At 43.3% G+C, this 26,918-nt stretch overlaps 1 protein-coding gene and 1 pseudogene across 9 annotated transcripts in view; both read left to right on the top strand.

Annotated features, from left to right (window-relative positions):
- Nucleotides 1-7,174, top strand: part of LOC115114167 (kinesin-like protein KIF1A) — a 54,236-nt gene extending 47,062 nt beyond the window's left edge. For all 9 annotated transcript variants that reach the window (XM_029642213.2, XM_065013302.1, XM_065013298.1 and 6 more), the window contains 2 exons: nucleotides 2,794-2,912; nucleotides 3,025-7,174. In XM_029642213.2, coding sequence (XP_029498073.1) covers nucleotides 2,794-2,912; nucleotides 3,025-3,064 — 159 coding nt within the window. In that variant the 3' untranslated portion in view covers nucleotides 3,065-7,174. The remainder of the gene's footprint in view (nucleotides 1-2,793; nucleotides 2,913-3,024) is intronic.
- Nucleotides 7,175-16,291: 9,117 nt separating this feature from the next.
- Nucleotides 16,292-26,542, top strand: LOC135565792 (espin-like protein; annotated as a pseudogene).
- The last annotated feature ends 376 nt before the right edge of the window (nucleotides 26,543-26,918 follow it).

The following is a 26,918-nucleotide window of genomic DNA, read 5'->3' as shown; positions in this document are numbered from 1 at the left end:
AATGTGCGATTTTTGGTTCCAACCGCCGTGTCTTTTTGCGACGCAGAGTAGGTGAACGGATGATCTCTGCATGTGTGGTTCGCACCGTGGAGCACGGAGGTGATGGTGTGGGGGTGCTTTGCTGGTGTCACTGTCAGTGATTTATTTAGAATTCAAGGCACACTTAACCAGCATGGCTACCACAGCATTCTGCAGCGATGCGCCATCCCATCTGGTTTGCACTTGTTGGCACAGGTTGACTACACAAAATCAAAAAATCTAATTAAATCTAATGTATTTGTCACATACACATGGTTAGCAGATGTTAATGCGAGTGTAGCGAAATGCTTGTGCTTCTAGTTCCGACCATGCAGTAATATCTAACAAGTAATCTAACCTAACAATTTCATAACAACTATCTTATACACACAAGTGTAAAGGAATGAATAAGAATATGTACATAAAAATATATGAACGAGCAATGGCCGAACGGCATAGGCAAGATACAGTAGATGGTATAGAGTACAGTATATACATATGAGATGAGTAATGTAGGGTATGTAAACATTATATAAAGTGGCATTGTTTAAAGTGGCTAGTGATACATTTAGTACATCAATTTTTCATTATTAAAGTGGCTAGAGATGAGTCAGTATGTTGGCAGCAGCCACTCAATGTTAGTGATGGCTGTTTAACAGTCTGATGGCCTTGAGATGGAAGCTGTTTTTCAGTCTCTCAGTCCCAGCTCGGACTCCACTTTGATGCACCTGTACAACTGTGCAGTTGCCGTACCAGGCGGTGATACGATTGTGCATCTGTAAAAGTTTGAGTGTTTTTGGTGACAAGCCGAATTTCTTCAGCCTCCTGAGGTTGAAGAGGCGCTGCTGCGCCTTCTTCACCACGCTGTCTGTGTGGGTGGACCATTTCAGTTTGTCCGTGATGTGTACGCCTAGGAACTTTCCACCTTCTCCACTACTGTCCCATCGATGTGGATAAAGGGGCTGCTTCCTCTGGTGTTTCCTGAAGTCCACGATCATCTCCTTTGTTTTGTTGACATTGAGTGTGAGGTTATTTTCCTGACACCACACTCCGAGGGCCCTCACCTCCTCCCTGTAGGCCATCTCGTCATTGTTGGTAATCAAGCCTACGACTGTAGTGTCGTCTGCAAACTTGATGATTGAGTTGGAGGAGTGCATGGCCACGCAGTCATGGGTGAACAGGGAGTACAGGAGAGGGCTGAGAACGTACCCTTGTGGGGCCCCAGTGTTGAGGATCAGCGGGGTGGAGATGTTGTTACCTAGCCTCACCACCTGGGTGCGGCCCGTCAGGAAGTCCAAGACCCAGTTGCACAGGGCTGGGTGGGTCTCGAGCTTAATGACGAGTTTGGAGGGTACTATGGTGTTAAATGCTGAGCTGTAGTCGATGAACAGCATTCTTACATAGGTATTCCTCTTGTCCAGATGGGTTAGGGCAGTGTGATTGCGATTGCGTCGTCTGTGAACCTATTGGGGTGGTAAGCAAATTGGAGTGGGTCTAGGGTGTCAGGTAGGGTGGAGGTGATATGGTCCTTGACTAGTCTCTCAAAGCACTTCATGATGACGGAAGTGAGTGCTACGGGGCAATGGTCATTTAGCGTCGTGTGCGCTAGCGTTGCAAAATACATTTAGAAATCTATATTATTCAATTATTGCACCCACACTGCTCGCACACGCCAACGAGCGTCTGCGTTGACAGGCGCTAAAATAGAAGTCAGTTCTATTTGTGATGCAGATCTCGCAGCAAGTCCTGCCTCTCCCATCTCCTCATTGGTTTATAGAAGCAGGTACCCACGTACTATCTCCTCATTGGTTATACCCACTTGGGTGACTGAAAGACGAACGAGGTCGTTGGCGGTAATACACCTAATTTATGAATGTTGCCAATCACAATATAAAGTCCAGATAATAAAAATCCTAGAAGGAGGAGAGATGACTAGAAATGATTCGATTGACTGTTTTATTTGTGGATTACCTGTGCATTTTAGGTAAAATAGCAGGTAAAATAACAAATGTTTTATATCGAGGACAAATTAGCTAGCAACAGCAAGCTAGCTAAATAGGACAACTTAGCTAGCAAGTGCAAGCTAGCTAGCTAAATTGGCATAAATGTTTAATGCTTTTCGACCTGTCCACAAATTAATGTAATCGGTTCAGAGTTTGTTTTGATATTTTAACCTGCGTGTCGTGATCGCGTTTGGCCCATGCGCACAGCCGGTTTGGGTTCTGTGTTAGTCCCACTATCATTTGTTTTTCAACAGGACAATGACCAAATCACACCTCCAGGCTGTGTAAGGGCTATTTGACCAAGAAGGAGAGTGCCAAGAGTGTGCAAAAGCTGTCATCAAGGCAAATGGTGGCTACTTTGAAAAATACAAAAGATAAAATATATTTTGATTTGTTAACACTTTTTTGATTACTACATGATGCCATATGTGTTATTTCATAGTTTTGATGTCTTCACTATTATTCTACATGTAGAAAATAGTACAAATAGAGAGAACCCCTTGAATGAGTAGGTGTGCAAACTTTTGACTGGTACTGTATGTCATTAATGTATTGCAAATACATCATACATTTTTTTCAGGAATATACTATAAATATACCACAAATACAATATTCTACAAATATATTTGCTGGAATATACATTTGTTCTGTCAATATATTTGTAAATATATAATACATATACCCTTACGTAATGTTATCCTGGATCTTTCCAAATGTAGCTAATTTACCATGTGTCATCCTTGTAACCACAGAATATGCTCTCTGTTTTTAGACTCCAAACACATTTGCAGTGTGCACCGAACATCGTGGAATACTCCTCCAGGCCAGTAATGACAAGGAGATGCATGACTGGCTGTATGCTTTTAACCCCCTGCTCGCCGGAACCATCAGGTATAGGAACCCCTCGCTGCCTCAACCTGGTTACCTTACGTGTTCCTTTCCAGTTCAATCTCCTTGTAAACACTTATTTCAGATTAACCCTCCCCTCTCTTACCTCTTCAAGGTCTAAGCTCTCCAGAAGAAAGTCAGGCCAGAGGATGTGAGAAACAGGAACACCCGCTGTGGGGGGGGGGGACATCTGAAATCTCCACGGACCCTCTGCTGTATATACCTTATCTTAAACAGCTCTCTCCTGCGCTGCTCTCCGTCCTAACAGTGCTCCATCCTGTCGCTGATACGTCCTCAAACAGCACTTAAAACCATCCCAGCCGATCTCCTATTTGACGCCTCTTCCTGGTTACCTGGATCATGCATGGTATAAACTACCCATTAAAGACCATTAAAACCCATATACTGTAAGACTAACTAACAACACAACCCTGAGTAGTGGGGCTTAGCTCCGCTGGCTGTGATGCTCCTTATTGTCATGTGTATGTAGACCTTACCTTCCAGGCTTACAGCCCCTATAGGGTTTAGCCAAACAAAGGAAGAATATAACGTTTATGTCTTAGTCCAAGTTGTTATCAGTTCCAATATCATGCAACTTACTACTACCACCCACTATTTGTATATGATGCCCCATATCCAAACCTCTCATGTATTTCTTATAAACACTGTAGTCTAATAAGAAAAAGAATAATGGGAAAATGGTATATTCCCTTTTCTAGTCCTCTCATAAGATATCTCTGTTTCTGTGTGTGTGTGTTTAGTGCAGGGAAGATAGCAGTACCTATCAATGCTCTTTCTCATGTTAAAACAGCGTATCCATATTACCTCATGTTCAAATCGCTGGGCTGCAGGCGCATACTGTAACTCGTTGTCATTGCATCTGTTTTGTATCCAAGGTTTTGGACGATATACAGTGTGATAGATGGGATGCTGTGAAGGTACATTGGACAGTGTAGGGTGAAAAGTGACATAATAGGACAATGTTTTGTTGCCAATGTTTTGGACAGAATACAGTGTGATAGATGGGATGCTGTGAAGGTACATTGGACAGTGTAGGGTGAAAAGTGACATAATAGGACAATGTTTTGTTGCCAATGTTTTGGACAGAATACAGTGTGATAGATGGGATGCTGTGAAGGTACATTGGACAGTGTAGGGTGAAAAGTGACATAATAGGACAATGTTTTGTTGCCAATGTTTTGGACAGAATACAGTGTGATAGATGGGATGCTGTGAAGGTACATTGGACAGTGTAGGGTGAAAAGTGACATAATAGGACAATGTTTTGTTGCCAATGTTTTGGACAGAATACAGTGGGATAGATGGGATGCTGTGAAGGTACATTGGACAGTGTAGGGTGAAAAGTGACATAATAGGACAATGTTTTGTTGCCAATGTTTTGGACAGAATACAGTGTGATAGATGGGATGCTGTGAAGGTACATTGGACAGTGTAGGGTGAAAAGTGACATAATAGGACAATGTTTTGTTGCCAATGTTTTGGACAGAATACAGTGTGATAGATGGGATGCTGTGAATGTACATTGGACAGTGTAGGGTGAAAAGTGACATAATAGGACAATGTTTTGTTGCCAATGTTTTGGACAGAATACAGTGGGATAGATGGGATGCTGTGAAGGTACATTGGACAGTGTAGGGTGAAAAGTGACATAATAGGACAATGTTTTGTTGCCAATGTTTTGGACAGAATACAGTGGGATAGAATTGTAATAGTTGGGTAATATGATGGATAGAATTTTGGATAATGGTGAGTTCGCTGTGCTGACATTTCATAGTAACACGTTTGCTACAGTAGAGTATAAAGTATGTAATTTCGCTGGCTGCCTGACAGTGGAGAGCAGTTGTGTCCTTGATTTATTTTCACCTTATGTGTTTTTCCATATGATTTGTGTATGTACATTATTCGTTCTTTTTTTTATTTGTATGGGATCACTGACCAGTTTTGTCGCGTCGCACTTTATTGTTGCATTGTGTTGCACTTTATTTCACTCAGTTGCTTTAAACCAAAGCATTCCAATCTCAAGTTTAAATAGTAAAGATATTCTCTGTTGTGTAGACTTGACAAAATGGCTCCCAGGTTTTAGAGATATTAATGTAATCTTCAAAACATCAAAACCTACTATCCCTCTCCTCTATGTTGACCCTGAATGTCTGTTTATAAGTGAATTATACCATGTGGATACACTGAGAATGGTTCCAATCGAGCAAGTTGACGTTTATTCCCTTCTATGGTGGTGGGTTACAGTAATGTTGAATAATTGTAAGGACAAATTTGATCCTACTGTATTGACGGGTTAGTGGGATATTTTTGACCTTTTTTTTCGACAGTCGAGTTGTGAGTCTGAAAGTACATCGTTATGCACCAGGTAGTGCCCCCCCCCCCTTCTCTCTCTCTTTCCAGTTTTTCATCAATCCCACACTCTCACATCGTTGACGTCCACCACGTTCGCTCAGTACTACATGTATCAAAGCAAACATTTATTTACTGGGATGCTATGAACCTTCTATTGACGCTATGTGTCCATGTGAATCTATCCGTTTGGATTAAATAGCCCTAATACAGTATATAGCCTACGTCAGCTCCTTGTTGTAAAGTAGCGTCTTAACATCCTTTGCTCTGCTTTTGTATAGCTTGTTTTACGTTTGTATCCGAAACCTATACAGCATGAACATGTCTCACATCCAGGGACTTAGGAAGACGTTTATTGTTTCTGTGACCATACTGCTACATCCAGATGACATGCAAGCTGCTCACTGGAACAAAACGAGTCCTAAATCAATCAAGGGGGCGCTGCCGACTGAAGTAAACGCAAAGGGACTCTTTCAGCGCTACGTTGGTCTAGCAGCCCATAAAAGATGGGCAATTTCAAACTAAAGTTGCCGGATTGTCTCCTAGTCTAGCTGTGTTATGCTCTTGCGTGACCATGCTTTATTGAAAATCAAGTGCTAGTCTTGCGTTTACGGTAACGTTGTGTGTTAGCGCAGCAGACCAGGGCCGTGGCCAGACAGCCAATTGGATCATGTCTTACTGTTGTTCCTTGTTCTTACTGCGAGGGTCGTGGTTCGGGTCAAACACAATTCTCCCGTGTAGCAGATCGTGCATGCTTTAGGCCAGCCAACCTACAGAGCATGCTGAGATAGCCACGGCAAGGTAAAACATGCAATACATGGCATGCTCACACGCTGTCCCATAACTACGCGTTTATAGCCTCCAATTATAAACATATCCTCCCAATAAGGAATATAATTGCTGTTATATACTAGCGGTTCTTTCTGTTTTCTGATTCTAGAACGCTGACACCAAAAACACGACCTATCGCTAGGTAAATACCATTAACTACGGAATCTGGGATTCATATGGTGGGTCGGGTTGGGGTCATCTTGGTGTATGCATTTTAAGCTTTGTTGTACACTGGTATGCCACTTTATTTTGTCTGCTCGAACAATGGAAGAAAATAAAGCTCTATTTATGAATTATTGTTGCTATTTGGAGGTGGAGTATGTCAGCGGGGAATGTTTGAGCTATTGAATTGTCATCCAAGTCTAATTTATTGTATTTATCACATCTCATAATTGAATGAATAATGTGTGAGTAAGATTGGTTGGGGGGTAGGATATCCTTCAACAGAAGGAGATGTTGTTCTTTCAACTGTACTATTGTCGCTTTAGCGTGTAGCACCTTAAATGCATCTTACTGCATCTACTGTAAAGGGGACTCGTAACTCTACTTGTTAATGCTAGGATAGCTGACTTTCTGTCCTCAAAGAAGAATTCACTGCAAGTTAAAACAACGCATTTGAAGTTAAGTGATCTGGCTATAGACGAATATGGATTGGCTCTTTCACTGATTTGACTGCTTTTTTAACATGACATTTCCTGGATCCAAGCATGTAGATGTGTCTCTTCCTCACCCTGGTCTCTCTCTCTTTCCCTTACTGCTTGCTATTGATGTCCTATCCCCCTCAGTGCAGCCCTGTAGAGAAACGCCCACCTCCATGACTCGGTATTGACTCTTCTTGACATTTGATTGGCACCTTTCTTGTAAATAATTAACCTGATAGGATCCACCACAGCCAATCGCACAGATGTAACCCCCCTGTTCCTTTATACCATAATAACTGGCCTGTGACATCATCTCAGTGCTCATGTTATCTTTGAGTGTTGGAGTTCTAGTGTCTTCTAATGTTTGTGGACACCTAACCAGTTGTCGAAATAAAGTGAAATAAATGTGACATTTATGCAACACTTGCTTGTGTCCCTTGTTTGGATTTTGTTTGGCATCATTTATTAGCTAAAGATCATAGATGTGCTGGTTTGGACATCGAGAACTCTGAGCATCTCTAATGCAGTGCTATTCATTCCTCTTCCTGGGGAACCTACATGGTGTGCATGTTTTTGCTCCAGTCCAGCACTAACACAGCGGATTCAATTAATCAAATACTTGATGATTCATTTTTTTGGATGAACAGCCAATGTGTGTGTCCGTGTGTCTTGTGTGTGTGTTTGGCCCTACCTGTTCAGTGTGTGTGTGTGTTTGTTTGGCCCTACCTGTTCAGTGTGTGTGTGTGTGTGTGTGTGTCTGGTTCTACCTGTTCAGTGTGTGTCTGTGTTTGGCCCTACCTGTTCTGTGTGTGTGTGTGTTTGGACCTACCTGTTCAGTGTGTGTGTGTTTGGCCCTACCTGTTCAGTGTGTGTGTGTGTGTGTGTTTGGCCCTACCTGTTCAGTGTGTGTTTGGCCCTACCTGTTCAGTGTGTGTGTGTGTTTGGCCCTACCTGTTCAGTGTGTGTGTGTGTGTGTTTGGCCCTACCTGTTCAGTGTGTGTGTGTGTTTGGCCCTACCTGTTCAGTGTGTGTGTGTGTGTTTGGCCCTACCTGTTCAGTGTGTGTGTGTGTGTTTGTCCCTACCTGTTCCGTGTGTGTGTGTGTGTGTGTTTGGCCCTACCTGTTCAGTGTGTGTGTGTCTGTGTTTGGCCCTACCTGTTCTGTGTGTGTGTGTGTGTGTGTGTGTGTTTGGCCCTACCTGTTCAGTGTGTGTGTGTGTTTGGCCCTACCTGTTCAGTGTGTGTGTGTGTGTTTGGCCCTACCTGTTCAGTGTGTGTGTGTGTTTGGCCCTACCTGTTCCGTGTGTGTGTGTGTGTGTGTGTGTGTTTGGCCCTACCTGTTCAGTGTGTGTGTGTCTGTGTTTGGCCCTACCTGTTCTGTGTGTGTGTGTGTGTGTGTGTGTTTGGCCCTACCTGTTCAGTGTGTGTGTGTGTTTGTTTGGCCCTACCTGTTCAGTGTGTGTGTGTGTGTGTGTGTGTCTGGTTCTACCTGTTCAGTGTGTGTCTGTGTTTGGCCCTACCTGTTCTGTGTGTGTGTGTGTTTGGACCTACCTGTTCAGTGTGTGTGTGTTTGGCCCTACCTGTTCAGTGTGTGTGTGTGTGTGTGTGTTTGGCCCTACCTGTTCAGTGTGTGTTTGGCCCTACCTGTTCAGTGTGTGTGTGTGTTTGGCCCTACCTGTTCAGTGTGTGTGTGTGTGTGTTTGGCCCTACCTGTTCAGTGTGTGTGTGTGTTTGGCCCTACCTGTTCAGTGTGTGTGTGTGTGTGTGTGTTTGGCCCTACCTGTTCAGTGTGTGTGTGTGTGTGTTTGGCCCTACCTGTTCCGTGTGTGTGTGTGTGTGTGTGTGTGTGTGTGTTTGGCCCTACCTGTTCAGTGTGTGTGTGTCTGTGTTTGGCCCTACCTGTTCTGTGTGTGTGTGTGTGTGTGTGTGTGTGTTTGGCCCTACCTGTTCAGTGTGTGTGTGTGTTTGGCCCTACCTGTTCAGTGTGTGTGTGTGTGTTTGGCCCTACCTGTTCAGTGTGTGTGTGTGTTTGGCCCTACCTGTTCCGTGTGTGTGTGTGTGTGTGTGTGTGTTTGGCCCTACCTGTTCAGTGTGTGTGTGTCTGTGTTTGGCCCTACCTGTTCTGTGTGTGTGTGTGTGTGTGTGTGTGTGTGTGTGTGTGTGTGTGTGTGTGTTTGGCCCTACTTGTTCAGTGTGTGTGTGTGTGTGTGTGTGTTTGGCCCTACCTGTTCAGTGTGTGTGTGTGTGTGTGTGTGTGTTTGGCCCTACCTGTTCAGTGTGTGTGTGTGTTTGGCCCTACCTGTTCAGTGTGTGTGTGTGTGTGTGTTTGGCCCTACCTGTTCAGTGTGTGTGTGTGTCTGTGTTCGGCCCTACCTGTTCAGTGTGTGTGTGTGTGTCTGTGTTTGGCCCTACCTGTTCAGTGTGTGTGTTTGGCCCTACCTGTTCAGTGTGTGTGCGTGTTTGGCCCTACCTGTTCAGTGTGTGTGTGTGTGTGTGTGTGTGTGTGTTTGGCCCTACCTGTTCAGTGTGTGTGTGTGTTTGGCCCTACCTGTTCAGTGTGTGTGTGTGTGTGTGTGTGTTTGGCCCTACCTGTTCAGTGTGTGTGTGTCTGTGTTTGGCCCTACCTGTTCAGTGTGTGTGTGTGTCTGTGTTTGGCCCTACCTGTTCAGTGTGTGTGTGTGTGTGTTTGGCCCTACCTGTTCAGTGTGTGTGTGTGTTTGGCCCTACCTGTTCAGTGTGTGTGTGTGTGTGTGTGTTTGGCCCTACCTGTTCAGTGTGTGTGTGTGTGTGTGTGTGTGTGTTTGGCCCTACCTGTTCAGTGTGTGTGTGTGTTTGGCCCTACCTGTTCAGTGTGTGTGTGTGTGTGTGTTTGGCCCTACCTGTTCAGTGTGTGTGTGTGTGTGTGTTTGGCCCTACCTGTTCAGTGTGTGTGTGTGTTTGGCCCTACCTGTTCAGTGTGTGTGTGTTTTGGCCCTACCTGTTCAGTGTGTGTGTGTGTGTTTGGCCCTACCTGTTCAGTGTGTGTGTGTGTGTTTGGCCCTACCTGTTAAGTGTGTGTGTGTGGTCCTCGACGCCTGTGATGGCCTCCCTCCATAATTGATAATGCACTCAGGATGTTCTCAGGCCAGACAGACAGGTCATTAAGCCTAATCCCTTAATAACAGAGACATAAATGTTTTGCTTATTACTCCACACAATGGGACTCAATAGTGTGCCATGGTGGGGATGGTGCAGAAGGGATTACAGGACAATTCACAATTCAGGGATTAAAAGGGCTTTGTAATCTGGGACATATTGGGGAGCATGGCCTGTATGTGGAAGTGTGAGCGCGAGCATGTGTTTGGGGGGGGGGGGGGGCAGTGCGTGTGTGTGTAACGTTTCTAGCTTTGGTGCTTTGCCTTTTCTTACCCAAAAAGTTCTCCCATACAGCCTCAATAATTTTGTTCTGGCCCCATCACTGCAAAGCCAGATCTCTTTATCAATCAATAGTCTGATGCCAATGAATGTCTCCGACGCCACAACATAATGGCGAGCCAATCAGCCAAGCGCTATTCAATGCCTCGCTGCCTTCAATCTGACTGACAGGCATTGCTCGCCTTCCTTTGTCACATGTCATTTCTTTCACCTGCCCCCAGCCTTTGGTTCCCTCGCATACATACATCCACATGACATTGGGTCTACTTGTACTTCCATATCCCAGGACATCCAATCCCACCCTTGAATAATTAACATTAAGAAGGCCCCTATCTGAGGGTTTGGAACATGGGCCATTCTTCCTTGTTCATTGGCTGGCCCGGGCTAAAGAGGGCGTCAAAGAAGTTGAAGACCGTTTCTCAAACATACCAGCACTTAATCTATGCCGGGAATCCAGCAGTTATTGTAAGTATACATCTTTTCTTAGAGGAATCTCTAGTATAAAAATTAAAAAATGATGTGGGAACCATAGTTGGGTGTTTTGAGAGGGCAAAACATGTGATAATTGGAGTACTGCAGGGTAGAGTTTCACCAGCAGAGACAGATCTGTGTCTAGACATATTGTCAGTAGTTTTCGTATTAACACAAATGACTTTCTGAAACAATGAATGCCGAGCCATGTTGTCGGATTCCTTGAACCAAAGGGATGGTTTTATTTTATATAAAATGGGGAAATAACCATAGTAGGGACACTTACACCATTACATTTGTCTCACATTGTTGTTCAGTGTGTCAGTCTCCAGGTGAGGTGACTGATAAACTCCTGCTACTGTGAACAGATAGTGATTTATTTTGTTTCTTATTGACCCTATCTTTTAGTAATAGGAATCATTGCTGTGATTGTGTGTGTGTGGGGGGGGGGCTTACGGATGCTTATAAAACAAGCTTTCTCAAAATTAGATATGGAAAGCTTATGTGTTCATGCATTCAATGAATCCTTCTTTCAATTAGGCTCTTCATATCTTAATATTGACTAATTAGAGTGTGTATCACTGTAGCTAAGGAACCACAACCACTTGGATTAAGTACCAGTGTAGTGTTATTGGGTGGCATAGCCTACCATAAGTGGACCCTGTAGCATTTAGGCTAATGAATAGCATTAAGTCCTTAAACATCCTGTGAATCACTAAGGTTACCTGAACCATACTATCAGGTGTCTGACCTCTTACACACTCACTGTCTGTCTCTCCTACATCCCATGGGGGGGGTATGCTACATTCAACAGTCTGGGCTCACGTTTCACCCCTAGCTTTTACCTCTGGACTTTGTGTACAGTAGCGTGTGTGTGTGCTTGTGTGAGTGTTAGCATACTGTATGTATCCTCCTTCCTGGGGGTCTTGGTCTCTTAGAAGATTGGTTCGGGGCCTCTTATCGACTCGTGGGTCATGTTCTGAGGTCACGTTTCTCTCTAGGTGGGGTACTCTTGGCCAGCTCGGGTCTGTGAGTTGCTGACGTCGTCGTCGTCGTTGTTGTTGTTAAAATGCTTAATGTAGGTGAAATGTCATGTGAACAGTATGGCTTAACCCAAGTCACTACTGATTATCATCCGACAGTAACGGCAACTCCTATGTTATGTGGTGTTCTTCCTCTCTGACACTGTCTTTCAGAGTGTTCCCATCCAGAGAGAAAGAGAGGAGTGGGAGACCAACATTGTATTAGAGGCTCTGGGTCTGAAGATACTCCTTGGACTTGACCTTGAACTATCCTGCCTCTACCTGGACAAAAGGAGGAACCTATTCACGGGCTGAAATGGAGAGCAGCAAGGTGACCGACCCTGAAGTCTGGGAAACCAGTCACCGTTGAATAAATCGAATCAAAGTTTATTTGTCACGTGCGCCGAATACAACAGGTGTAGACCTTACAGTGAAATGCTGAATAGAACAGGTGTAGACCTTACAGTGAAATGCTTACTCACAGGCTCTAACCAACAGTTCAAAAAGGTATTAGGTGAACAATAGGTAAGTAAAGAAATAAAAACAACAGTAAAAAGACAGTGAAAAATAACAGCAGCGAGGCTACATGTATATAGACACAGGTTAGTCGGGCTGATTGAGGTAATATGTGCATGTAGATATGGTTAAAGTGACTATGCACATATGATTAACAGAGAGTAGCAGTAGTGTAAAAGAGGGGTTGGCGGGTGGTGGGTGGTAGGTGGCGGGACACAATGTAGATAGCCCGGGTTAGCCAATTTGCGGGGGCACTGGTTGGTCGGGCCAATTGAGGTAGTATGTACATGAATGTATAGTTAACGGGACTATGCATATATGATGAACAGAGATTAGCAGCAGCGTAAAAGAGGGGTTGGGGGGGCACACAATGCAAATAGTCCGGGTAGCCATTTGATTACCTGTGCCGGAGTCTTATGGCTTGGGGGTAAAAACTGTTGAGAAGCCTTTTTGTCCTAGACTTGGCACTCTGGTACCGCTTGCCATGCGTTAGTAGAGAGAACAGTCTATGACGGGTGGCTGGGGTCTTTCACAATTTTTAGGGCCTTCCTCTGACACCGCCTGGTATAGAGGTCCTGGATGGCAGGCAGCTTAGCCCCAGTGATGTACTGGGTTGAATGCACTACCCTCTGTAGTGCCTTGCTTTTGGAGGCCGAGCAATTGCCGTACCAGGCAGTGATGCAACCAGTCAGGATGCTCTCGATGTTGCAGCTGTAGAACCCATGCCAAATCTTTTAGTTTCCTGAGGGGGAATAGGATTTGTCGTGCCCTCTTCACGACTGTCTTGATGTGTTTGGACCATTCTAGTTTGTTGGTGGTGTGGACACCAAAAAAATTGAAGCTCTCAACCTGCTCCACGACAGCCCTGTGCTTGGTCCTCCTTTTCCTGTAGTCCACAATCATCTCCTTAGTCTTGGTTACGTTCAAGGATAGGTTGTTATTCTGGCACCACCCGGCCAGGTCTCTGACCTCCTCCCTATAGGCTGTCTCGTTGTTGTCGGTGATCAGGCCTACCACTGTTGTGTCGTCTGCAAACTTAATGATGGTGTTGGAGTCGTGCCTGGCCATGCAGTCATGGGTGAACAGGGAGTACAGGAGGGGATGGAGCACGCACCTCTGAGGGGCTCCAGTGTTGAGGATCAGCGTGGCAGATGTGTTGCTACCTACCCTCACCACCTGGGGGCGGTCCGTCAGGAAGTCCTGGATCCAGTTGCAGAGGGAGGTGTTTAGTCCCAGGATCCTTAGCTTAGTGATGAGCTTTGAGGGTACTATGGAGTTGAACGCTGAGCTGTAGTCAATGAATAGCATTCTCACGTAGGTGTTCCTTTTGTCCAGGTGGGAAAGGGCAGTGTGGAGTGCAATAGAGATTGCATCATCTGTGGATCTGTTTGGGCGGTATGCAAATTGGAGTGGGTCTAGGGTTTCTGGGATAATGGTGTTGATGTGAGCCATTACCATCCTTTCAAAGCACTTCATGGCTACGGGCGTGAGTGCTATGGGTCTGTAGTCATTTAGGCAGGTTGCCTTCGTGTTCTTGGGCACAGGGACTATGGTGGTCTGCTTGAAACATGTTGGTATTACAGACTCAATCAAGGACATGTTGAAAATGTCAGTGAAGACACCTGCCAGTTGGTCAGCACATGCCCGGAGCACATGTCCTGGTAATCCATCTGGCCCCGCAGCCTTGTGAATGCTGACCTGTTTAAAGGTCTTACTCACATCGGCTACGGAGAGCATGATCACACAGTCGTCCGGAACAGCTGATGCTCTCATGCATGCCTCAGTGTTGCTTGCCTCGAAGCGAGTATAGAAGTGATTTAGCTCGTCTGGTAGGCTCATGTCATTGGGCAGCTTGCGGCTGTGCTTCCATTTGTAGTATGTAATAGTTTGCAAGCCCTGCCACATAAGACGATCATCGGAGCCGGTGTAGTACGATTCAATCTTAGGCCTATATTGACGCTTTGCCTGTTTGATGGTTCATCGGAGGGCATAGCAGGATTTCTGATAAGCTTCCGGGTTAGGGTCCTGCACCTTGAAAGCGGCAGCTCTACCCTTTAGCTCAGTGAGAATGCTGCCTGTAATCCATGGCTTCTGGTTGGGGTATGTACGTACAGTCACTGTGGGGACGACATCCTCGATGCACTTATTGATAAAGCCAGTGACTGATGTGGTGTACTCCTCAATGCCATCGGAAGAATCCCGGAACATTTACCAGTCTGTGCTAGCAAAACAGTCCTGTAGTTTAGCATCTGCTTCATCTGACCACTTTTTTATAGACCGAGTCACTGGTGCTACCTGATTTAATTTTTGCTTGTAAGCAGGAATCAGGAGTATAGAATTGTGGTCAGATTTACAAAATGGAGGGCGAGGGAGAGCTTGTATGCGCCTCTGTCTGTGGAGTACAGGTGATCTAGAATTTTTTTCCCTCTGGTTTCACACGTTGATAGAAATTAGGTAGAACTGATTTAAGTTTCCCTGCATTAAAATCTCCGGTCACTAGGAGTGTCACCTTTGGGTGAGTTGTTTCCTGTTTTCTTATTTCCTTATACAGCTGACCGAGTGCGGTCTTAGTGCCAGCATCTATCTGTGGTGGTAAATAAACAGCCACGAAAAGTATAGCTGAAAACTCTCTTGGCAAATAGTGGTCTGCATTTTATCACAAGATACTCGACTTCAAGCGAGCAAAATCTAGAGACTTCCTTAGATTTCGTGCACCAGCTGTTGTTTACAAACATGCACACAATATTGACGTTAACGGCAGCTTTCCCAGTCGCCTTCTGCTAGTGATTGTGTTGTAATACATATTATATGTTTCGACACTGAGTATACAAAACATTATGAACACTGGCTGTTCCCTGACATAGACTGACCAGGTGAATCCAGGTGAAAGCTATGATCCCTTATTGATATATATATATATATATATATTTTTTTTTACGTTTTATTGTTGCATTTCCTTTAAAACAGCTCAAATATATTTTTGCACTGAATTTTATACACATTAAAACGACATAAAAGCATAAAACACAGCATTTGAATATTACATTTAAAAAGTACATGTTGTTAAAAACAATAGAAACAGCCATGAATAATAGTACTTTTTCTTGTAAAACGTCCAATCTGTAAAAGCCATTTAAAATATGTACAAATGATTTAACAAAAGTAAAACATTTTTAAGACATGAAAACATGTTAAAAAGTCACTTTGTTAAAAAGCTGTCTTCGATCACTTATTGATGTCACTTGTTAAAACCACTTCAATCAGTGTAGATGAAGGGGAGGAGACAGGGTAGCCTTTTCCTGACGTCAAATGACCTAGTGGCCTCATGGGTGGAATGTTGTTCATATTTTTCATAATTTAATAATTAATAAACCTTTTTTTTTTTTACTCAAAAATTGTCAAACAATTTTGTTATATTTCAGTCTTCTGTGATGTATATAAAGTGTAATATTGTGATGAAAACTCTACATTTAATACATTTCAACTCTTATATCTGACCTGGTATTTCTTGTAAGCCCATAACCATGCGTGTGAGGTGTATACTTTTGTTTCAAATTAGATTTGGTTAAGACTACCAAGAAACACTCTGTGTGACCCTGATTTAGCCCACTGCAGGAAAGAAGGATTTTTAAGCCTTGAGACAATTGAGACATGGATTGTGTATGTGTGCCATTCAGAGAGTGTAGGGCAAGACAAAAGATTGAAGTGCCTTTGAATGGGGTATGGTAGTAGGTGCCAGGAGCACCGGTTTGTGTCAAGAACTGCAAAGCTGCTGGGGTTTTCACGCTCAACAGTTTCCTGTGTGTATCAAGAATGGTCCACCACCCAAAGGACATCCAGACAAATTTGTAGATTCCATGCCTCAACGATTTGAGGCTGTTCTGAGGGCAAAAGGGGGGGTGCAACTCAATATTAGGAAGGTGTTCTTTATGTTTTGTACACTCAGTGCACATATACATACAGTGTATATAATATCATAAATATATTGTAAATATATATATTTCTCTATATACATTACAATACTAAATATATGTGTAATATATTTGTAATATATCTTTGTTCCAATATATTTATCTATTACTGTTTATTCATTGACATACTCCTCATCCCTGTCCCGTATGTGTCCCCAGCAGCCGGTGAAGGAGATGCCTCCCCAGCCTCGCTACCCCACCCCGCCCCTGGCATCATCCTCATCTTTGACCCCGATATACTCCCCCTCAATGAGAAACGCCACTGGCTCCATGCAACATGTACAGGTGGCCTCTTCTGGTAAGGAGCATTGAGAACTTTGCAAGACACCTCCAGATAATTGTTCGAACTGAATGGAATATGGGGGGAAATGCACCAAATTATTTTTTAATCTTCAACATGGAAATGATACCAAAAATAATTTACTGAAACTTTTTACAAATGATGGAGTCACCCATGATTCACCAAACCATAATTGACAGCTGTGCCATATAGATTGCAAAATAGTTGGCAAGAGATTTTCGATGTACCGATTCTATGGCACATGGTTTAGGAACTGATACGGAAAATGACACCGGATTCAAAACTTAGAATTTTTCTATTTAAATTATTATACAAAATTCTTGGAACCAATAGAATGTTATATATTTATATGGGAGACACAACCTTCCCAGCTCTGTAGATTTTGCGGCGAAGAGACAGTCATTAGATCATTTATTTTGGTAATGTCCATATGTAGCTCTCCCACTTTAGCACCACCAAAGCACACCCAGACCATCACATTGCCTCCACCATGCTTGATAGATGGTGTCAATCACTCCTCCAGCATCTTTGAATTTTTTTTCTGCGTCTCGCAAATGTTCTTCTTTGTGATCCAAACACCTCACACTTAGATCCGTCTGTCCATAACACTTTTTTCCAATCTTCCTCTGTCCAGTGTCTGTGTTCTTTTTCCCGTCTTAATCTTTTCTTTTTATTGGCCAGTCTGAGATTTTTCTTTGCAACTCTGCCTACAAGGCCAGCATCGCGGAGTTGCCTCTTCACTGTTGACGTTGAGACTGGTGTTTTGTGGGTAAGTCCTCAACTGGCAGCTTCATTAAATAGTACCCGCAAAACACCAGTCTCAACGTCAACAGTGAAGAGGCGACTCGGGATAGACACTCTAATGTACTTGTCCTCTTGCTCAATTGTGCCTCCCACTCCTCTTTCTATTCTGGTTAGGGCCAGTTTGTTCTATGAATGGAGTAGTACACAGCATTGTACGAGATATTCAGTTTCTTGGCAATTTCTCGCATGGAATAGCCTTCATTTCTCAGAACAAGAATAGACTCACGAGTTTCCGAAGAAAGGTCTTTATTTCTGGAACTTTTGAGCCTATAATCAAACCCACAAATGCTGATTATTATTATTATTATTATTATTTTAATTGTACCTTTATTTAACCAGGCAAGTCAGTTAAGAACACATTCTTATTTTCAATGACGGCCTAGGAACAGTGGGTTAACTGCCTGTTCAGGGGCAGAACGACTGATTTGTACCTTGTCAGCTCGGGGGTTTGAACTCGCAACCTTCCAGTTACTAGTCCAACGCTCTAACCACTAGGCTACCCTGATACTGAACTAGTCTAAAGAAGGCCAGTTTTATTGCTTCTTTAATAAGGACAACAGTTTTCAGCTGTGCTAAAATAATTGCAAAAGGTTTTTCTAATGATCAATTAGCCTTTTAAAATTATAAACTTGACAATAAATGTGCTTTTCTTTCAAAAACAAGTGACCCTGAACTTTTGAATGGTAGTGTGTGTATATATATATACATCCATTCATTTCTTTAAAAAATATATTTTACGTCATTATTTTTCACTAACCCTAAATATATATATATATAGTACATATATATATATATTTATATATATATGTGTGTGTGTATTTATATGTATGTACAGTGTGTATGTATGTATGTGTATATGTATGTATATTTATATATATATATATATATATATATATGTGTATGTATGTATGTGTATGTCTGTATGTACAGTGGGGTACATTTGATACACTGCCGATTTTGCAGGTTTTCCTACTTACAAAGTATGTAGAGGTCTGTAATTTTTATTATAGGTACATTTCAACTCTGAGAGACGGAATCTAAAACAAAAATCCAGAAAATCACATTGTATGATTTTTATGTAATTTATTTGCATTTTATTGCATGACATAAGTAATTGAACATCAGAAAAGCAGAACTTAATATTTGGTACAGAAACCTTTGTTTGCAATTACAGAGATCATATGTTTCCTGTAGTTCTTGACCAGGTCTGCACACACTGCAGCAGGGATTTTGGCCCACTCTTCCATACAGACCTTCTCCAGATCCTTCAGGTTTCGGGGCTGTCGCTGGGCAATACGGACTTTCAGCTCCCTCCAAAGATTTTCTATTGGGTTCAGGTCTGGAGACTGGCTAGGCCATTCCAGGACCTTGAGATGCTTCTTACGGAGCCACTCCTTAGTTGCCCTGGCTGTGTGTTTCGGGTCGTTGTCATGCTGGAAGACCCAGCCACGACCCATCTTCAATGCTCTTACTATGGGAAGGTGGTTGTTGGCCAAGATCTCGCGATACATGGCCCCATCCATCCTCCCCTCAATACGGTGCAGTCGTCCCCTTTGCAGAAAAGCATCCCCAAAGAATGATGTTTCCACCTCCATGCTTCACGGTTGGGATGGTGTTCTTGGGGTTGTACTCATCCTTCTTCTTCCTCCAAACACGGCGAGTGACGTTTAGACCAAAAAGCTCTATTTTTGTCTCAGCAGACCACATGACCTTCTCCCATTCCTCCTCTGGATCATCCAGATGGTCATTGGCAAACTTCAGACGGGCCTGAACATGCGCTGGCTTGAGCAGGGGGACCTTGCGTGCGCTGCAGGATTTTAATCCATGATGGCGTAGTGTGTTACTAATGGTTTTCTTTGAGACTGTGGTCCCAGCTCTCTTCAGGTCATTGACCGGGTCCTGCCGTGTAGTTCTGGGCTGATCCCTCACCTTCCTCATGATCATTGATGCCCCACGAGGTGAGATCTTGCATGGAGCCCCAGACCGAGGGTGATTGACCGTCATCTTGAACTTCTTCCATTTTCTAATAACTGCGCCAACAGTTGTTGCCTTCTCACCAAGCTGCTTGCCTATTGTCCTGTAGCCCATCCCGGCCTTGTGCAGGTCTACAAATGTATCCCTGATGTCCTTACACCCTCTCTGGTCTTGGCCATTGTGGAGAGGTTGGAGTCTGTTTGATTGATACAGGTAACGAGTTCAAACAGGTGCAGTTAATACAGGTAATGAGTGGAGAACAGGAGGGCTTCTTAAAGAAAAACGAACAGGTCTGTGAGAGCCAGAATTCTTACTGGTTGGTAGGTAATCAAATAGTTATGTCATGCAATAAAATGCAAATGAATTACTTAAAAATCATACAATGTGATTTTCTGGATTTTTGTTTTAGATTCCGTCTCTCACAGTTGAAGTGTGATAAAAAAAATTACAGACCTCTACATGCTTTGTAAGTAGGAAAACCTGCAAAATCGGCAGTGTATCAAATACTTGGTCTCCCCACTGTATGTATGTGTGTATATACTGTATATATATATATACATATATATATATATATATACTGTATATATATATTCAAAAAATATATAGGGGATTGGAAAGGATGCAGACAATTACATTGATGGAAGCTACAATCTATCTGCAATATTAAAGCTGATCTGCCCTCTAAAGAAACACACTGGAGTGGTGAAGGTAGGTTTATACATATAAAGGGACTGGTAGTAGAAATATAAAATATTAAAGCTGATCGACCCCCTCAAAAAAAAATGTAAATACATTTTAAAAAGATGCCTCTCGCTTCCAAAAAGTTTAGGATAGGATATCGATTGCTTTGCTGTCTAAAATCAAAATAATTCCGAATTGATGAAATTACTGCAATACTGTTAAAGAGCGACTGAGCTGAACAATCACCTTCTCTGGTATGAGTCAGAAACATTCATTCTAGTCAGAATTGGCTACAAAGTGTAAATAGGACAATTTTTGTCATAAAGTCAGTATCGTCCAAAACAGATTTGCAGATGTAAGGAATACATTGTGCGTATCAGTTTTCCTTGTGTTGGGTTTATTTCTATCCTGCCCACATGCCCATAGCTGTCAGCATCCAAGTAATCATCAATTCCGAGCGAAGCTGCACGCAACCCAATAGTTATGCCCACGCCGACCATGGTGAATTTGGTTTGACTTTGAATATCCCATGGGGCTAGTTAGGGGCCATCAGTAAATTGCACAATGTACATGGTGCAATATCAAAAAATGTCCATTTAAATACTTTAAAAACCTAAAACAACTTATAAATGGTAGAAACTCATATATAAATATTGAAAGCATTTAACGAGAAAACTAAAAGGTCCCATTTACATTGTGTAATTTATTGACGGTCCCTAACTAGCCCCACAGATGGGCTACCCAAAATCAAACCAAGCCGCCTGAAAGAAGTTGGCTAGTTTGCTTAGGTTACTTCCAGACACAAGAACTGGTTAAATTGTTTCAAGTTATTTAGAAGGGTGAGTGACTGCAACTGTGTACTGTTTTGGCAGAGTGAATGTACAAATAAATCATGCGTGCGAACACACACACAAGAGACACCCACATCAAAGCAAGTCTCCAAGCCCCCAAATCTCATTCTCAGTCACATTTCCTAATGAGTAGGATTGAAACAGTGTAAATCAGTCAGCTCAGCTGCTCTTTAATACATTTTGATCACTTTTCATGTCATTTTGGCCAGCTAATGCAAGTGTGAACCTCTTTTATTAATGGATTACCGTTAGCTCCAGCAAACGGCAGGCTACATGTTGGCAAAATTAAAATCCGACCCACTTGTATTCTTTTATATTCTTTCACTTGTATGATTTTATATCCGACCCACGTGTATAAATTACAACTTTATAGTACTATATTACTAACTAGCTAGATAATTATTTTGTGTCTAAACCAACCAGATTTTATTGATCTGCAACATGCTATCTTGAATGGGCCAAGTCAGCTGTGACACTCTCACCAGGGGAAGTTTGAGCTAGCATTTTTACTTTGGGTAGGCTAGCTAACATGTCAAAAAACCTATTAACCCCAAGTAATCATACACCATTCGTACATTACAATAAACCACAAGGTTTAAAGTATCCAAAACAACTCAAATCAAAATTGACACAAAGATACATTTTTGTTGAAGCGTGATATAACAGACTGTGTTGTGTTTGCCTTTGTAGTTGTTGGCTCCTTTAATTTGCTGAAGCCTCCAGAGAGGGACCAAACCCTGTTCTCCCAGATGAAGCCTATCAAGTCTCTGAGACAGGCTGGGATCACTGCTGTCTTCACTGGACAAAACGTCAGTCATTTCATGGAGCTTGTTCTGATTGATAGATAGATAGATAGATAGATAGATAGATAGATAGATAGATAGATAGATAGATAGATATATAATTTGTATGCTCCGTGTAATATAATGCTCTATTATGATTCCAAAACGTTATATCCATTTTCAGAAATGTTGGTAATTCTGTATTTTTTTTAGACTTATGAAAGAGATCGGTGTGTATTTTTCATATCTAATCATGGCATGGAGTTGTTAAATGACAGACATGTGTTTGTTTGAAACCTATCACTAGACACTTTTTTTCCAGAGAGACTATCACATTTATTGCCAAACAAGATATACAGAGCATTCGGAATGTATTCAGACCCCTTTACTTTTTCCACATTTTGTTACGTTACAGCCTCATTCTAAAATGGATGAAATAGATGTTTTTCCCTTCATCAATCTACACCCAATACCCCATAATGACAATGAAAAAAGTAGTTTTTTTTTTTTTTTAATAAACACAAATATGACATTTACATAAGTATTCAGACCCTTTACTCAGTACTTTGGTGAAGCACCTTGGCAGCGATTACAGACTTGAGTCTTCTTGGGTATGACACTACAAACTTTGCACACCTGTATTTGGGTAGTTTCTTCCATTCTTATCTGCAGATGCTCTCAAGCTCTGTCGGGTTGGATGGGGAGCGTCGCAGCACAGGTATTTTCAGGTCTCTCCAGAGATGTTCGATCGGGTTCAAGTCTGGTCTCTGGCTGGGCCACTCAAGGACATTCAGAGACTTGTCCTAAAGCCACTCCTGCGTTGTCTTGGCCGTGTGCTTAGGCTCATTGTCCTGTTGGAAGGTGAACCTTCGCCCCAGTCTGAGGTCCTGAGAGCTCTGCAGCATGTTTTCATCAAGGATCTCTCTGCACTTTGCTCCATTCGTCTTTCCCTCGATCCTGACTAGTCTCCCAGTCCCTGCCACGGAAAAAAAACATGATGATGATGCTGCCACCACCATGCTTCACTGTAGGGATGGTGCCAAGTTTCCTCCAGACATGATGCTTGGAATTCAGGCCAAAGAGCTCCATCTTGGTTTCATCAGACCAGAGAATCTTTCTCATGGTCTGAGAGTCCTTTAGGTACTTTTTTGGCAAACTCGAAGTGTGCCTTTTTCTACAGAGGAGAGGCTTCCGTCTGGCCACTCTATTGGTGGAGTGCTGCAGAGATGGTTGTCCTTCTTCTCCCATCTCCACAGAGGAACTCTGGAGCTCTGTCAGAGTCACCTCCCTGACTAAGGCCTTTCTCCCCCGATTACAAGGTTTGGCTGGGGCGGCCAGCTCTTGGTGGGTCCAAACATATTCCATTTAAGAATGATGGAGACCACTGTGTTCTTGGGGACCTTCAATGCTGCAGACATTTTTTGATACCCTTCCCCAGATCTGTGCCCCGACACAATCCTGTCTCGGAGCTCTACGGACAATTCCTTCGACTTCATGGCTTGGTTTTTGCTCTGACATGCACTGTCAACTGTGGGACCTTATATAGACAGGTGTGTGCCTTTCCAAATCATGTCTAATCAATTGAATTTACCAGAGGTGGACCCCAATCAAGTTGTAGAAACATATCAAGGATGATCAATGGAAACAGGATGCACCTGAGCTCAATTTCGAGTATCATAGCAAAGGGTCTGAATACTTAAATACCGTAAATAAGGTATTTCTGTTTTTATATTTAATACATTTGCAAAAAAAAACTGTTTACGCTTTCTCATTATTGTCACGCCCTGCCCTTAGAGAGCCTTTTTTACTCTATTTGGTTAGGTCAGGGTGTGACTTGGGTGGGAAAATCTATGTTTCTATTTCTTTGTTGGCCTAGTATGGTTCCCAATCAGAGGCAGCTGTTTATCGTTGTCTCTGATTGGGGATCATACTTAGGCAGCCCTTTTTCCCACCTTAGATTGTGGGATCTTGTTTGCGTGTAGTTGCTTTCTGCACTGCATGTAGCTTCGTTTTTGTATTTTGTTGTTTTTTCAGTGTCATTTAATAAAAGTAAAATATACACGCTGCACCTTGGTCCAATCCATCTCTAAACGATCGTGACAATTATGGGGTATTGTGTGTAGATTGATGAGGATTTGTATTTATTTAATCCAATTTTAGAATAAGGCTCTAACATGACAAATGGTATGAAAAGTCAAGGGGTCTGGATACTTTCCGAATGCACTGTATCCGACTCACTCTCAGAGAAAAGTAGCACTGCAAGGCTTTACACAGTCAAAGGTGACAAATAATTACATTTTTAATAAAGAACTGTACAAATTATACATTTGTGACATCAATATTAAAAATTAAAAATAAACATTTTTTAAATCTTTGCAGTAGTATGAGATCTGGACTCTGGTCAAAAGTAATGCACGTCTTGGTATTACGCCACAAGGGAATACGGTGCCATTTGGGACGAGGCCTAACTCTAACCGAACACTATAGAATGAGGCTCGATTCATGATGGGTTGAATTTATATTTTAAATATACCGATATGAATATCCATTCCAGCTAAACAATGGATATATAGCATATTGCAACAAAGCCCATTTTAATACAAAAAAACGATTACATCTGAGAACAATAATATTTTACATACACATAAAGGTACCCATAAGCATTTAATTCTGTTGAAAAATTGGTGGAGAAAGCTTTTTGGAAATAAACTATGTGTTGATGGTATATTATCTCCTCAGAGGGCTGACAGTGAGGGGGAGCTACTGGAGCTCATTCCCATAGAGGAGGTGATCCTGGCTGACATAGACTCTCTGGTGCCCACCCACGATGAGAGTGGCCGGCCCATTGCAGAGTGGAAGAGGCAGGTTATGGTGCGCCAACTCAAGGCCAGGCTACAGGACGAGGAGGAGCAAAGGATGAAGGTATGTTTTCACCGACATGCATGTAGCATTCTATACAGTCGTTAACTGAGATGGAAGCAGATTCATGCCCAAAAAATACAAATTTGCTTCCATAGTTTTCCGGATATGGACTGGAGTAAATTACCATTGGGTGTCTGAGGATTGTACCATTTATAGTGTGGAAGCAACTCTAACATCGTCACAAACAAGTATTTTTCATGTGTAACACTAGTTTTGTTTAGCATGTAGATAGCTAAAAGTAGTATGTAGCTGATGATGCTAACCATTTTAGCTTCAACCTTTCCATTGTTTTTAAGTTGAGACCTTTCCTTCCTTTGTTCACCACCAGGACGTGGCTAATAGCTACACCGAAGCAGATGGTTGGAAGTACTCACAGGCCCACAACGCCATCCTGGGCCCGTTCGGCGAGCTGCTGACTGAGGACGACCTGCTCTACCTTGAGAGGCAGATTGAGAACGTGTCCATGCAGAAGCGCTGCCAGGCCTACGAGCTGGAGCTGGCACGTCTCACCGAGGAGCTCCGCGCCATCCTACCCGACCCCATCGCCAACATCGCCGTCAACAATGAGTTCCTCCAGCAGATGGACGCAGACGGACATCTACCTCTTCCTGTGTGGTGTAGTCGTGTCTCTGGCATTGTCAAGAGCATGTACCAACTCCTGGCCAGTCTGACGAGCCGAGATGAGGAAGTGGTTATGGAGGTGGTGGGGGAAGGGGAGGGGGATACGGTGGGGGCGGGGATTGAGAGGGGCATGTGTAGGCTTCAGCGTGTTGAGATGGTGTCATCCTTCAGCCACCGCTTGGAGAGCCAGAGCTACAGCAAAGGGAGGAGAGAGAGGGTGGAGAGGGAGATCCAGCAGTCCGGGGTGTCGGTGAGGAGTTTGAGGTCCAACTTTGAAGGTCAAATTGGGGGGATTTACCCGTTTGGGGGTTTGTGAATGACTCGCATCGACCGGTCACAAGGAGCCAGACTCCGAGAGGGAGGGTGGAAGCTTCTGAGATAGCTGTTCAAACCCCTAACACCGCTCTAGGCTGTGAACTTGAACTAGCCCGCCATGACATCCCTACCCCAATCCGGGTCATGGAGACGACCAGCCTGAGAAAAGAACGCATTGTTGTCCTGTTCTTGAGCCACTGGAAGAAGTCAGCATACGCCATCTCTGTGAGAGCCAGGGTGAGAAAGGAGGCAGTCGAAAGAGCAGAGGCCGTGGTCGACACAATAAGGAACTCGACACAGTCAGGGACACCACATCAGACAACAACAATACAATCAGGGATACAAAATTGGACGACACAAATGGGGACGCCACACCGGACCAGCTCTCTCTTTCTCTTCTACCGCCAAAAAACTGCAGTAGACAAGATGCTCAACACCTGGCGGAGCGCCAAAATACAGTCTTCGCCGGTATCCCTAAGCCAGTGGTGCCCCACCACCTATTCCCCCGAGCACTTCCTGCCTATCCAGGTGGACGGGGCGCCGGTTGCCTACGACAGTCTGACCCTTGACCTTTTCATGCTGGGCTACTTCCACATCCTGGAGCAGGATTTGCTGGCTGAGGAGCGGAAAATGAGGCACCTGTTGTGCTTCGAGGTCTTCGATCATGTAGGTTGTTTCCCATGGGAGACCGTCAGGGACTTCCACAAGGCCATCCTCCAGGAGATCCAAGAAGGGAAGCGGCAGTGGAGTGACGGATTTGAGGACATCAAAGCCAGGTTCTTTGGGAATGCTGTAGTACCTGGAAGGTCCCATCCTGGGGTTGCCAGAGAGTGCCAGTATCCAGACACAAGGCTAGTGCCCAAGGTCATAGTGCAGACTGCCACTCCGGAAGAAGAAGAGCTTCTCAAGTGTAGCAGCGGCACGGACTTCTCCTGTTTCAGCAATGACGAGATCTGTAAATACATCAACCGTAGCTTTGCTTTCTGGAAGGAGAAAGAAGCTGAGCTGTTTGATTTCAAACACTAGTCCTTGTTTTCACTTTGCCTTTTGATATTTTTGTATAACGTTGTTGCATTTCTAGATTTTTCTTTGCTAATCTGGTGCTTTCAGAGGGTAAATTGGAAGATCGAATGCTCTGAATTCAGTTTATGAGTGTGCGTACATGTTATGCAATTGTGAATCAATTGAAAGAAGCCGAGTCTACTGTAATTAAATCCAAATCCAAATCGTTTTTGACATGACTCTACTTCCATCTTCCATAATGAGTATATTATGATATTGATACTGCAAATATTAAGACCAAGAGCATACGTCCCTACAACATAACCTAAGGTCTTCCCACGCCCAAGGTACAACATGATTTACTGCAGCTCAAACTGTTTTTTATTGAACCACTACAACACTATAAAGCACCTTATGGCGAATGACCTTTGAAGGATCAAGTCCTCTGGATGTTCTCTGATGTTTAAGCCATTCTTCTGTTGGGTGTAGACCAGAATGTCCATCAGATCTTAGACCAGAAT

Source organism: Oncorhynchus nerka, linkage group LG9b, assembly GCF_034236695.1.
Source record: "Oncorhynchus nerka isolate Pitt River linkage group LG9b, Oner_Uvic_2.0, whole genome shotgun sequence".
Classification (NCBI taxonomy): Eukaryota; Metazoa; Chordata; class Actinopteri; order Salmoniformes; family Salmonidae; genus Oncorhynchus; species Oncorhynchus nerka.
The sequence above is the reverse complement of the archived record's forward strand: the minus strand, read 5'-3'. Positions and strand labels throughout refer to the sequence as shown.